The 14,856-nt window shown below is 37.1% G+C and overlaps 1 protein-coding gene across 5 annotated transcripts in view; it reads left to right on the top strand.

Moving 5' to 3' along the window:
• The window catches only part of LOC149238733 (uncharacterized), a 133,454-nt gene that overhangs the window by 17,264 nt on the left and 101,334 nt on the right, over positions 1-14,856 (top strand). For 3 of the 5 annotated variants that reach the window (XR_016246399.1, XM_089373170.1, XM_089373171.1), the window contains one exon: positions 12,706-12,850. The exons of 1 other annotated variant lie outside the window; for it this stretch is intronic. Coding sequence is in view for 2 of the 4 variants with exons in the window: in XM_089373170.1 (XP_089229296.1) it covers positions 12,706-12,850 (145 nt within the window). In the remaining 2 variants the exon portion in view is untranslated. Of the gene's footprint in view, positions 1-2,888; positions 3,630-12,705; positions 12,851-14,856 lie in introns of those variants that run through there. One more of the 5 variants, XR_016246400.1, reaches the window with a different exon arrangement.

Genomic DNA, 14,856 nt, shown 5'->3' on the forward strand with positions numbered 1-14,856 from the left:
TTATGGACGCTCTAGCTCCTTCTTGGCTGCCACAACGTCGACATAATTCTTGGCAGGTTAGCCTATATTCCCTATAGCAACATAGGATGGGTCTTCCATGTGATTCCTAATTACAAACTCAAAACTTGCATTTTCTAGGGCAACCTCTTGAAGAACCATCAAAATCGAATTTAGAATAAAGACTTTCCCGAGTGGACATATTGTCTGTCATTGGATTTGTGGTGAGACTTTCACAAGTGGGCATATTGACTGTGATTGAATTCGTGGTTTTTATAGTGTGAAATATCTTTTTTTGACCCATGAAAAACGTATTTTGAATTGAGACTTTCACATGTGGACATATTGTCTGTTATTGGATTTGTGGTGTGGAGAGACTTTTCACAAGTGGGCATATTGTCTGTCATTGGATTTGTGGTTTTTACAGCGTGAAATATTTTTTTTTGACCCATGAAAATTGTATTTAGAATGGAGACTTTCACAAGTGGAGATATTGTCTGTCATTGGATTTGTGGTTTTTACAACATGAAATATATTTTTTTGAACCATCAAAATCAAATTTAGAATGGAGACTTTCATAGCTAGACATATTTTCTATCATTGGATTTATGAAATACATTTTTTGGAGCCAAGGTGGGTCAAGTGAAGCACTTTATTCTTTTTAATCATTAAGGCTAATAGTGTGGAAGAGCAGAGAACAATTTTGCAAATATTTGGCTCAACAATATTTCATGCATCAGAAACCAAAAATCCAATGTCACAATTGATTTTGCTACCTTACCTTGAAAGAAGGGGAAAGACCAAAGTTGCAAATTCTCATTCCTATTTTCACATTGGGTTTGGATGATGTTCAAAGTGTCATCTGCCTTTTGCCCAAAACGAGTCCACCAATCCTACTATATATGTGTGTGTGTGTGTGTGTGGAGTAGAGAAAATGTAGAAACAAGTTAACCATAATTCCTAGTTTTAAGAGGAGCCACTGACAATTAATTTGTACAGTGAATGTGGGTGCAACCGAGACTTAGACCAATGGGACTTGCGAGATAAAGAGGACTTGGTCATGTTGCAATTTTAACTGTTGTAACAACAACAACCATTGGAGGTTGCAAGCATTGTAAATTCCATTACCTAGATAACTAATAAATAGAGTCATAAGCATGACATCTATATCATTACCAATCAAAATGAACTTCACATTCTCATCATAGTCAACCAACCTTTCTTCCACTCTCCTCCAAAATGAAATGTGTGTTACATCCAAAAGTTGTCAAGTTCCTTTCACTTGGCTTGTTCCTGTGTCATATCTTCAAACATGACATTATTCCACAATGTTGCAGTGGGCATCCCATCCTATCCAAACAACATATGGCACAACACAGTGTCATTTGCCTTTGCCCAAAATGGGTCCAACAAGCAAAATCCTGTACACATATATATTTGAGCACACACCCTGCACTCTCCCTAAGAAATCTCTATTCTACCATTTTCGCAACATCATGATGATGTGTTGAAGAAGAATTTGACACTGTATAGTCCAACATCCATCATCTCACTGACAATGAAAAAATATACTTGAATGCTCTAAAAATGTACTATGCTAACCCCCATTCTCACATTTCAAAATTAAATTTTTAACCCGCCCCCATTCTCACATTTCAAAGTTAAATTTTCAACTCGCCCCCATTCTCACATTTTAAAATTAAATTTTCAATGTTTCCCAGAGTGCTTCTCATGTTGCTAATGACTTGGGGATATTGTACATGACATAACTTCTTCCTTCCTGCACGCATTTTGTAAAGTCGAGCCATAGTTGAAATTTCTATAGTGAGATATAAATCAAATTATTCTTCACATCCAAAAACATCCACATACACAAATGCCCATCTCATAACGACAAAATATATGTAGAGACCAATGTATTATCCCTGCTCATATATTGAAATGGTTGTTGTGGTATTATATATAAATCAAATTATTCTTCAAATCCAAAAACAAAGACAACTACGTGTACAACAAAATTTTCGTTTGACATTCACATCCGTCCATCTGTGCTCTTATATATTTGGATTAAGGGAGTGAAAGAATATATATATCTGATTTAGGGAGCGAAAGCTGATATATATCTGGATTAAGGGAGCGAAAGTTGTGTGACAGACCCCGCTCACTATGGCCCCGAGAAACCCCAAATCATCAAGATAGAGAGAAGTGTGTTAATTTAGTAAGAACCAAAGAAAGTGTTAGCGCTATTGAAGAGATGGGATTCGTGATGAAAACCACAGATGCAATCACAAATGCTCACATAGAATCCCCATTTAACACATGCAAATTTCATTGATTCATCCACTTCTTAGCATGATGGATGGCTACACAAATGTAAAACAACAAGGGAATTCTACAACAAATCCATATGAAATTTACTCATTTAAGAATGGATTTCATGCTAGATCATTCCTACATTCAAATACATGAGGATTAATATTCTATTTTCTGCATAGAATTGAAAGAGTCACTAATTTTTCTAATAGAATTTGTCCAAAAAACTGACTGCATGGAATGGGAATGATTCAAAGCCCACCCATAGATATATAGTAGCATGGATATCGACCCAAGCCAAACTAGTAAACCAAAAGGACTAAGATAGACCTGTAAGGATGATGTTGTTTCAATGTTATACAAATGAATTATTATATTTTATGTCTTAAAAGTTAATAATTTCTTATTATCATGGTTAAATAATTTTTGTGAAATTCCATTTTGCCTCAAAATTCAATTTTTGATATATGTTCTTTCAATGTTGACTCAACAATTTTTTTGCGAAGTACAATTCTATTTTCTATGAACAAGTGAATTTATATGAAACATATTTCAACGCTTGAAAAATGTTGATGCAGATTTGCAGATTGATTTGAAATTTTACTTGTCGAATATTTAGTGAGATGTAAAAAGATAATCGGGGAAGAAACCATCAAGGCAAATGGATGTATTATCATACTTTCAAAAGGCTCCATCTAAAGATACACATTCTCTTCATGATTGAAGCTCTTTTGAACAATCTGTTACGAGAGAGAGGTTAACTCTTGTGGAAATGTATTTGGTATCCATACGATGGATGAAATAATAGGTTCCTCAAGTGATCAGGGTGAGATAAATGCAATTTCAACATAAATTGGTGATGAAAATGTTAAATATTTTTCCTTGGAAGGTTACACAATCAATTCGCGGAAAAGGAAAATAGGCCAGTGGACCATAGGGAGATGATTCCAAGAAAATTGGGTCTCCATTTTTCCATTTATTGAAGAAATACCTCCTACAAATGAGAACAAGGTTTTCTGACAAGTTAGATGTATTGTGTGTAGTTGGAAAACTCAAAAGGTAGTGAAATTTCAAATGAAGCTAGATACGATACAAAAACATGCAGGAAAGGTGTATGAAAAGAAAATTGTAAATCGTAAAGAGAAATCTATTGTTAGATGGAAATCTTCTGAGGAATGTCGACATGTTGAATATGTAGAAGAATATAAAAAATTATTTAATAAGTAAGAGGAAACTTGAGGCAAATGGAGGAACCATCATATCTCTATTTAAAAAGATGATGGAAAAAAGTTTGTTATCCAAGACGACACAATTGAGCACTGTATTCCACATCTTATATAAAGGTCATCTTATGACAGATTATCCAGATCAAATGAAATTTCTATCTTTTCTTCAAGTGTCAAACTTTCCATATTCTCATTGGTCTTTAACCAGTGGTTGGGAATGGGCAAGATATCTAGCTCAAGTAGAAAATGATGATTTGAAAGAGAAGACTGCAAATGCTAGGTTTTTGGCATTGTCTTTGGATGAGGTTACGACTATAGATAATACTTCATGGATTTGCATGAACATTTATATGGTTAATGACCATATTAGGCATTTCTATCTACTTAGGATTAAAAAGATGAGAGAGACTTCTACAGCTAAAAATATTTATGAACTTGTTCTTAATGGTTTGAAGGAAAGTGGTGTGGATCATTTAATGATTGCAAAAAAGTTGGTGTGTGTTGGAGCAGATGGAGCATCGGTAATGTAATGACAAATGAATGGCCTTTGTGTTAGGCTACAAATATCAACTTCACCATGTATGCTTAATATTCATTGTATGGCTCATAGGAAGAATCTTGCATTTAAAATAGTAAACAAATTTCCATTAGTTTCAAAAGTTGAAGATCTTATACGTGAGACTCATGCATACTTTTCTCGTAGTCCCAAACAATATTTAGAGTTTCAACAATTTGCATATGGTGTTACGATGGAAAAAAAACTACTGAAAGATGTTGATACAAGATGGATTTCATTAAATGGACCATCTCAAAGACTCTTTAGTGATTTCAAATTTTTGGTAGGGTTGATGTATGAAAATCGCTACAATGTAGACAAAGCTCAAGATCTTCTTTCTCAACTAACTAATATAGATACATTATTGATATTGGTTGGAATTCTTCCTATGTTACATGAAATGAATGTTCTTGTGAAAATGTCTCAGAATCGCACAATGTATATTGCGGAATACACAAATGCGAGAAAGTCAACATGTCTTGCATTGGATAATTTGTATATGATGCCAGACTCTTTTACCGGTCTAGAGTTTAAAAGTTGGACTAAGATCATCAATATAGGAAATACTGATTTTTTTTTATGTTTGATGAAAAAGGGATACTATGTATCGCAGTGCATGGGTATATGGTTCCCTTTCATTATATTAGCAAGACGGGACAAATCACTAAAGATTGCCCCGTGTCAAGAGACCAATTTGATAATATTGTGATTTCAGTGAGACAAAATTTGATATAAATTACAAGATCACTATCATTAGGGATAAGAAAACGATTTCCTCGAGATAAATTGTTGGAGGCCATGTGTGTGGTATACCCTCAATATTGGAACAATTGTCAATGTCCAAGAACTTTAAAAGCTGATTTTCAAAAAAGATCAAAATGTTTAGTAGACAATTTCTGCTCTTAGTACAATCCCTCACTGCTACTCATAGACAGAATAGACAACTCATATGCCTTCTCCTCTGTCCTCCAAGCCTCCTATTACCTTGCGCAGTTTTCCCTGGGTGCTCCAGCTGTAACCTTGTGTGACACTGGTTTCACACACTGCTCCAACACACTGTAAAACTGCACAAATATCAAGGAATGAATTCCTTATGCATGCAAGAGATTTTCTTATAGGAAAATTCTTGCAACTGATAGTACAGTGTCCCTGTCTTTAATCTCAATTGGGTATTTGTTTGAACTGACATGCATGAGTTATTTATGAGAGAATATTCAGTTATCTAGAGTACACTAGTTTCATGCATGCATGCATTAATTGACTAAACTCACAATTAGTTCCTCAAACTATTTGGAACTAATTTAACTGGACTTAACTCAGTTAACTGAGCTAACTAATTACAACCCAAATACAACTCATCCTTATATCCTTAATTAAGGGGTAACTTTCTTAATTTAAGGGATAACTGTTGCATGACTTCACAAAGACTTCTAGCTTGAATTTCTCCAACTAATCAACTCAAGATGAATTAATCAATTATTTTTCAAGTAGTTGGTGAGACTAAATTCGAATTTTAATTCAAGAATAAATTAAAATTGGAATATTCTTGTTGCCACATTTCAACACCCCCTTTCAACAAGAAAGGGATTATCTGCCACCCCGACCCTATCTCTATGGAACTCGAATTTACACTTTGACAATGCCTTGGTCAAAATGTCAGCATCTTGCTCCTCGGTCGAAATATACTGCAACAACATGATTCTCCTCGCCACACAGTCTCTGAGATGATGATACCGAATGTCGATGTGCTTGGACATGTCATGAAATACTAGATTCTCAGAGAGTTTGATACAACTCTGATTATCACAATAGATCACAGTTGGATCCATCCTCTGATCAAACAAACCAACTAGAATTTTCCGCATCCAAATGGCCTCACATGCTGCTTGAATTGCAGCCATGCATTCAGCGTCTGCTGAGTTGAGTGCAATCGACCTCTGTTTCCTGCTATACCATGAAATTGCAGCTGAGCCAAGGTTGAAAATTCCTCCTGATGTGGTCTTCTTATCTGATGGACTCCCTGCCCAATCTACATCTGTGTAGCCCTGTAGCTTCACTCCCTTTGTTCGTCTGTACCATAATCCATACTAAGATGTGCCTCTGAGGTATCTCAAAACATGTTTAGCTGCCTTCCAAAATATCTTGGTAGGCTGAACCATAGCTTGACTCAGCTGGTTCACCGCATGGCACAAATCTGGTCGTGTGTTCACTAAGTACATCAGTGAACCCACACGCTGCCGATACATAGTAGCTTCTACTACTTCTTTTGAAGTAGCATCCTCCTTCCTCCAGTTACCCGTTAGAGGAGTCTGCATGGGCTTGCACTTATCCACGTAGAATCTACTAAGTATCTCATTGGCATACTTTCCTTGAGACACAAACAACTCCCCATCCTTCTGCTACACTTCCATGCCAAGGAAGTAGTGCATGAGACCCATGTCTTTCATCTCAAATTCTCTTGCAAGGTCCTCCTTGCAAGACATGATCAACTGATCATCACTTGTCAATATGAGATCATCAACATACAGAACAATGGTCAACTGCTTACCTTTTACCATGATGTGGTACAGGTTCGCATCCACTTCACTCTTTGTGAAGCCCAACCCAGTGAAGTAGTTATCGATCATGGTGTACCAAGCATGAGGTGCTTGCTTCAGCTTGTACAAATCTCTCTTGGGTCGACACACATGCGACTCACAATCAAAGGTCTCAAAACCTTCTGGATGCTCTATGTACACCTCTTCCTCAATCTTGCCATTGGAGAATGCAGTCTTCACATCCATATGATGGATCTTCCAACCCATCTGTGCTGATAGTGCCAACATCAATCTAATAGATGAGTACCTTGATACAGGAGCAAAAGTCTCATCATAGTCGATCACCTCAACCTGTGAGAAACCACGGGCAACAAATCTTACCTTGTGTTTCTCCACACTACCATTAGCAGCTTGCTTTACCTTGTAAAGCCAACGGGAACTCACAATTGACTTGTTCTCCGGTCTTGGAACCACATCCCAAACACTGTTCTGAACTATGGAGTCATACTCCTCCACTATAGCATCAACCCAAATCCGTTGCTGCACTGCTTCCTCAAAGGAAGATGGCTCGATCTCAACACATTCCCCAACAAAGGCCATGTATTCAGTGTACCTATCAGGCGACCTCCTCTATGTACGCTGAGAAGATGGTTCTCCCACTTTCTCTCTCACATCTGACAACAATCTGTCAGCTTCTCTTGTGCGCTTTTGTCCCTCTCTTGAGTGGATGTCTCCACTCTTGGAACCTCTGCATGCGGTTGCTCCGCATCAATCTGAGGCTCCTCCTCCTTAGGAACCGAAAGTTCCTCCACAACCTGTAGTTGGAGCTCCCTCTCAAGGGAAACTTGCATGGCCTTCTGCTCATCAAAGTTGAGATCTGTGCGAACCACTGTCCTCCGACTAGTAGGCAAGTACACCTGATAGTTGTGAGGTGTATCAGTGTACCCCACAAGTATTTCCAACTCAGCTGTCGGCTCAAGTTAATTCTGGGCATCCTTGGTCACATGGCAATATACCGATAAGCCAAAGATCCTGAAGTGACCCACATCTGGTCTCTTCCCGGAGAAAGCTTCCTCTGGTGTTTTCATCCCAAGAATGTGATGCGGGCTTCTATTATGCAAATACACTGTTGTGTTGCATGCCTCAGCCCACAAATGAAATGGTAGGCCTTAGTCATGCAACATCGCTCGAGCTGCTCCCACAATCGTTCTGTTCTTCCTCTTGGCCACCCCATTTCGTTGTGGGTTATGAGGTGCCGTCAACTCCCGTTTAATTCCTTTCACTGCACAAAAGTCCTTAAACTATTGAGAGACATACTCTCCACCATTGTCGCTTCTCAAGGCCTTGATCTTCTTCCCTGATTCTTTCTCAACCAAAGCTTTGAACTCACAAAACTTTGAGAAGGTTTGGTCATTCTTCTGCATGAAATAAATCCATCATTTACGAGAAAAATCATCAATGAAGATCACATAATACCTTTTTTTCATGGTGGACGCTGTCGACAATGGTTCACACACATCAGTATGAACTTGCTCTAAGATTGCTTCAACTCGACTGTCTGGATCATGAAAGGAAGACTTGGCGTACTTTTCCAAGGTACAACCTTTGCATGTGTCCACTTGCTCAAGTTTACCTTTGGGAAGTCCGGTAGAGATCTACTGCATTATCTTCAAGGCCCCATGATGCAAGTGGCCCAACTGCCTATGCCATAACTCGCTAATGTCATGGCTTTGCACCAATTTTGCTTTCGAACTCAATGCAACACAATCATCTACCTCTAGCTTATAGAGATTCTTCAGTCAAATCCCAATCCTCTTGGTCTGACCCGTGGCTATGTGTCTCAAGAATGCCTTTCCTTTACTGAAGACAACATCATAGCCTTTGTCCTCCAACATCGCAACTGATACCAAGTTCTTCTTCAGTCCAGGCACATACTTTACATCAGTTAGGGTGAGAGGAACTCCATGTTCCCCCTGAAAAGCAATTGTGCCTTCTCTTGAAACACAGTACTTCCCATCATCACCCATCTCTATGCACATCTTTAGGTCTTTCTCCTCCAAGGTACTGAATAAAATTTTATCGTCGGTCATGTGGAATGAGGCTCCACTATCTAGATACTAAACACAACCCACCATTGATGAACCATGCATGTGATGAAAGTAAAATCCAATTCGAACTAAAAGGCTAATGCCTCACCTTTTGATCCTTTCGAGGATCCCTTCTTGGATTTATTCAATGGGAAATTAATTGCATAATGGCCCACCTCATGACAATTAAAGCATCTCACTTTAGATTTGTCAATATTCTTACCTCCATGAGAAGAATTCGATTTGGAATGGGAAGCCTTCCCTTTCCCTTTCCTTGCCGTACTTTTTAGGGTTGGATTTTCTTCGTCATCATTCTTTGATGAGGAACCATCTCGAGTGCTCCTCCTGATCTCCTCCTGCATGAGATCTGACCACAGTCATTCCCAATCCGGCAGTTTCTCTCTTCCATTCACAGAGTCCTGGTAGCTATTACAGCTCTTTAGAAGACCTAGGAGAGCAAGTCTCACCATATCATCATCGGCTGTCATTATTCCCACACTACCAAGCTCATCTCTGCAGGTGGTGAGCTTGTTCAGATATGTAGAAATAGTGTCGCCCTTCTCCATCTTGATTTTTCGAAGCTTATCCTTGAGCGCCAGTTTCCTCTGGTCACTACTGTTCTGATATAGGTCCTTCAATGTCTTCCAAATTGAAAACGGAGTCTCCTTCCGATGGTGACTCGAGACAATATGGTCTCGAAGTCCCTCTAAAAGAATCCTTCTCGTCTTTGCCACACACTTCTTCCATTCAGCCAATTCTTGTGCATTAGCTACAACTGGCTTGGGGATTTCTTGATCAATGAAATCATTCAAACCATTGTCTTCTAATACCGCTTCCATGCAATCCTTCCATGCTATGTAATTCGAGCTACCATCCAGAGCATACTCGAGTCTCAAGCCATTGAATGCCATTGGTGAACTTTGAGGTGTGATAAGAATTTGATTTTTCACCTGCAGTTAAGAACTTCAAACTTCGAATTTCCCTTCTCAGTATATTGTTCACAGCTCTAATCACCTTTGCTCTGATACCATGTAGAAATTATCATTGTAGATTAACCTGATTATGCAATATAACTAAAGCAAAATACTTAATCTACTTCTACAATAAAACTCGCGGAAGCTTAATCAATTTGAGCAAGATCAAATAGAACACATATAACAGAGAAAAAGAATCAATACACATGAAACACAAAAGAATACTCTAGGGAAAGCCTCAACTAAAAACCCCGCTATCTGTATTATCATACAAGTGGAAATATCTCAGGATTACACACAACTTTAGCTCTCACAACTATCTAGCTCTCAGTACAATCCCTCACTGCTGCTCATAGACAGAATATACAACTCATATGACTTCTTCTCTGTCCTCCAATCCTCCTATTCCCTTGCGCAGTTTTCCCTGGGTGCTCCAATTGTAACCTTGTGTGACACTGATCTCACACACTGCTCCAACACACTGTATAACTGCGCAAATATCAAGGAATGAATTCCTTATGCATGCAAGATATTTTTTTATAGGAAAATTCTTGCAACTGATAATACACTGTCCATGTCTTTAATCTCAAATGGGTCTTTGTCTGAACTAACATGCATGAATTATTTATGAGAGAATATTAAGTTATCTGGAGTACACTAGTTTCATGCATGCATGCATTAACTGACTGAACTCACAATTAGTTCCTCAAATTGTTTGGAACTAATTTAACTAGACTTAACTCAGTTAACTGAGCTAACTAATTACAACTCAAATACAACTCATCCTTATCTACTTAATTAAGGGATAACTTCCTTAATTTAAGGGTTAACTGTTGCATGACTTACAAAGACTTCTAGCTTGAATTTCTCCAACTAATTAACTCAAGATAAATTAATTAATTATTTTTCAAGCAGTTAGTGAGACTAAATTTGAATTTGAATTCTCAATTTTAATTCAAGGACAAATTAAAATTGGAATATTCTTGTTGCCACATTTCAACAAATCCCAATGAAAACGGTTCTATAATAAGATTATGGACTAGCCAATACCTGCAAGAAAACATATAAGAATATTTCAAATTAGCGGATTTGTGTCAAAACATGATTTTGGGATCAGTGGAGGATCAAAGAATGTTTAGTGCATTATCATTCTTGAAGTCAAAGTTGAGGAACAAACTTAATAGACATGTGGATACATGTTTAAGATTATATGTAACAAAGTACGACATTGACAATTTTCCACATGAAGAGCGCTAACTCTTTGGCGTTCAGATTGTGATAGAAGGGGAGAAAACAGTATAACAAATCTCTCTAATGGACTTGATATAGAACATAATGTTTTGGAGGCTCATAATGACAGTTCATTTAGAGAAGATCATGTTCACAATTTAGAAAATGAGGACCAAGATGAGAACTGGGAAAATGAAATACCCTAGGACTCTTATTTTGGTATACATGTTCCATTGATCATGCAAGACTACTATATGTCAAATTCAGGTAAAAATAGGTTCTATATTGTATTTTTCATTGTAACATTACAACAACATTACTTTGATGCATGTTATTTTAAGATTGATGTTTCATATTTAATCATTACATTGTTTGTTTCTTATCTGTGACATGAAATAAAGATGGATTTGATGAGGTTGGGATGTATTTCTTTCCACATAGATAGTGTCTGACTATTATTAAAGGATAAATAACTAATTTAACAAGACTTTCAAGTGATTTTTCAACCATTTCTTGTTAATCATTTGTCAGCCATGCTTTCGAGTCTTTCAGGTACTAAGTTGTTCGGGTCCCCACATGTCCTTAGGACCATTAAGGGATGAGATAACATGAGTTAGTCTAACTCATGCCTCAAATTTACTTTTTACCTATTGATGTAAGTGTTACCACTTATCACCAACAAAATTCTACCATAACATAACCCAACTTGAAGACAACACTTCTCATCTTCCTTTTACATAAATGCTCTATGGATCTCCCTACTATACTTTCCCGAGACCAACGTCCCTTCTTGGTAGGTCTCTCCACCATACCACTAATCGCACAATAGACACACACTAGTAACTACCACATTCTATAAATCTCTCTAGTCTCAGTTATTGGTGTCCCTGTCACACTCGACCAATACAATCTTGCAGGTCTATTTTTTATCATATCTTTATTTTTTGTTATTTTGTGTATTTAACTTTAGCACCATCCTAGAGTAACGAGTTAGTGTCCTTTGGATTTGATCTTTGATTGGAAATGAAGTTGGATTTAATGACGCTGGGACCTATTTATTTTCACATAGATAGTGTCCTAGTATCAAATGATAAATAACTAATTTAAGAAGTCTAGCGATAAGAAACAATGGGATTATTCAAGTACATGAAATTGTGTTGATGTCTAGCTATGATATCTTACAAAATTTTAGTGGTTTGTTTGCTGCTTATTTAGAGGATTTTGTCAAGTTTGAAATTTTTGGTTTGATCTGGTCAGATTTTTTTAGTCGCTTGACTCATTTCTTGCATAGATCGATAGATCTAGTTTTATTTTTAGAATTATTATTGTTTACTTTACATATTTGGTGGTTTGAGGAAAAATATTTGATTTCCTTTCACTTTGTGGCATGATTTCAGCGTCTTCACCTTTTAGAACATAGTAAAATATTATTCTTATTTTATATTTTCTTGGAAAAGAATTATTGATATTTGGAAAGGGAAATAAGCCCTGGGTAGCTAAGCGAAGAGAAAAATGGTCTATGTACTAGTTTCCTACGCATTCAGCGTAGGAGACCTATTGGCATGAGACCGACATTCCTTTTATGCAATTACACTTTGTCAAGGTAGAGTTGAGTTCGTTGATGTGGGAAGAACAACGACAACTGATCATAATGCTAAGAAGATTATAATGTTGGTTTCAAAAGCAGGATTGTGAAAATTATTTGCACTAGTTCTTATTTTGGTCATATTTACTACCAAATTTGTGTCTTGCTAATTTTTACATTTGTAATGACCTTGTGCAAAGTTGGTTTGAAGAGCTTGATGTTAGAGTGAGAAGAATCTCTACAAACCACAAGGACTATGTTGTCTTGGATGACCAATGCTTGGAGGTCAGTCAATGTTCTTGGTGTTGTCGAGTCTCTTTGCTTGAAGCGTCAACGGATACAATGGTATGGCTATAACATCACTTAATTTGATCCTCTTTACCTTAAATCTCCTAATATCATTTCAATACATTAAATTGTTCTGTTTTCATGGAATTCATAGATACATTAGTAATGTTATTTTGTCTTGGAAATACTAAATTATTTTGTTCTCGGATCACCCAGTTTGAGTTGTTCATTGTAGCCACCACTTGATCCTTTAACAAGCATTTGAAATTCAAAATGTAATAAAGCTCTTTTAGTTTCTTTCCAAAAGAACACTGCTACAACCCAATGAATATCACTGTGATTAAACTAGATGTTGCACTTGGTACCATAGGCCTTGTAATAGGGTTGTACTCCATTTCAGTCTATGGCAGTAGACTGATTTCTAACTGCTCCATGTACCCACATATGATATAATATATTACCCACATAACTGTAACACTTTGAAATCAGTTCTATATTCTTTATTTCGTCAAGTGAAAGAAAATTACAATTATCCTTTTTCATTTTTGGCTCGCTGAATATATAAAGAGAAAATTGTTTAACAATATTGCTTAATTTGACAATAATTTTACTTTATCTGATACAAGAGTGGAGGTATTCTTAGATTTTACCTATTTCTCAGTAGTTGTTCTCCTTCGGCAACAACATCATCCTTCAACAAATACATTCTAGCTTGTACAAAGGAAAGTTGATGTTTAGTAGAGGGCCCATAAGAGATCCTCTAATGGAGGTGCAGTAGTTTAGTAGGATCACTGGATGAGGCACATGTATGAATGTATTGTCTTCAATTAGGAAGGCATAATTACCCATCCAGGGGAGGGTATGCATGAGTGTCTATTCTGTGAATGGTACAATTTTCTAAGTGTGTTGGGTGCATGAGTTCATGCGTTCAGTCTACCCTACTGGGTCTTGTATTTGAAGCAGTGTTATCCACACGTGATGGTGATATCCACTAGATGCATTAGGGTTAGGGTTAGGGATATCCAAGGAAGCTAGATTCAATGGCTCAAGTCCTATAAAAGCTAGATTGAAGAATTGCAAAGAAATGATTGGACACAGATCTCACTCAAAAACGACGACTCAAAATCCCTATGGAACCTTGCGATATGTTGCTATGGATAGTGCTTACCTGTGACTTTATACCTCTACAACTTCAGCTGAGTTATGTAGGGGGAATTATAATTTTCCCTAGAGCTAATTCCCCCTACTACTTGACCTCATGGAAGATCTGCTTAGATAGTGGAGTGCGAGGCTTGAGGTGAGGTGAGGTGCTTTTTATACACACATGTGAACACTTAAAAATGTCATTCCTAGGCTAAGGTGGAACACTATATCTAGAATAGGTTTATTGCTAGTTTTACAAACTTACCTCACGCTGTTCTCTGTCTGAGCTGCCATTCTAATTAAAACAAGAATCTCCCATATATATTTCATTGCATGCATATCCTAATATTGGAGGTTTCCATTAAGTATATTGCATGTATCATAATATTGGAGGTCGCCCTCCTACTCAAGTAAAATCAGCGTGAGTGCAACCTGCCTTCCCATGAGATTTTGTTGTTTATCTTATGCATCTATTCACTTTATTAAAAAGGGAAATGAGTGAAATCCATGGAGGACTAGTGCTCTACCCTCTAATCAAGATGTTTATCAACAAATTTCTCTGGTTATTAAAGGAAAAAAATTATGAGGGAGGGATGTGATTTAGAAGAGCCTACTTTCAGCCTGTGGTTGTAATTATTATTGGAAATCAATGTAGGTAATTGCCAATAGGTTTGTGATCATAACTAGAAAGAAGCTGATACTTTAGAAAGGTTGCACTCTAATAGAGGTTGTTTTAGTTTACTGCCAATTAGTTTAGAGCATGCATAGAACACAACTGTCATTGTAAAATCGACTTGGACCATGGTTAACACATGCAAGATAAAAATAACAATGTGAGAAGAGGTACACTCCACATGAGGGTATTTTGAGCAGATTTCATACTTCTAGCATGCAATTAAGTTTGTTTATCTTGGAGAAAG

This window comes from Pinus tabuliformis, chromosome 8 (assembly GCF_031772625.1).
Source record: "Pinus tabuliformis cultivar Carrire ecotype Pingquan chromosome 8, CPIR1, whole genome shotgun sequence".
NCBI classification, from domain to species: Eukaryota; Viridiplantae; Streptophyta; class Pinopsida; order Pinales; family Pinaceae; genus Pinus; species Pinus tabuliformis.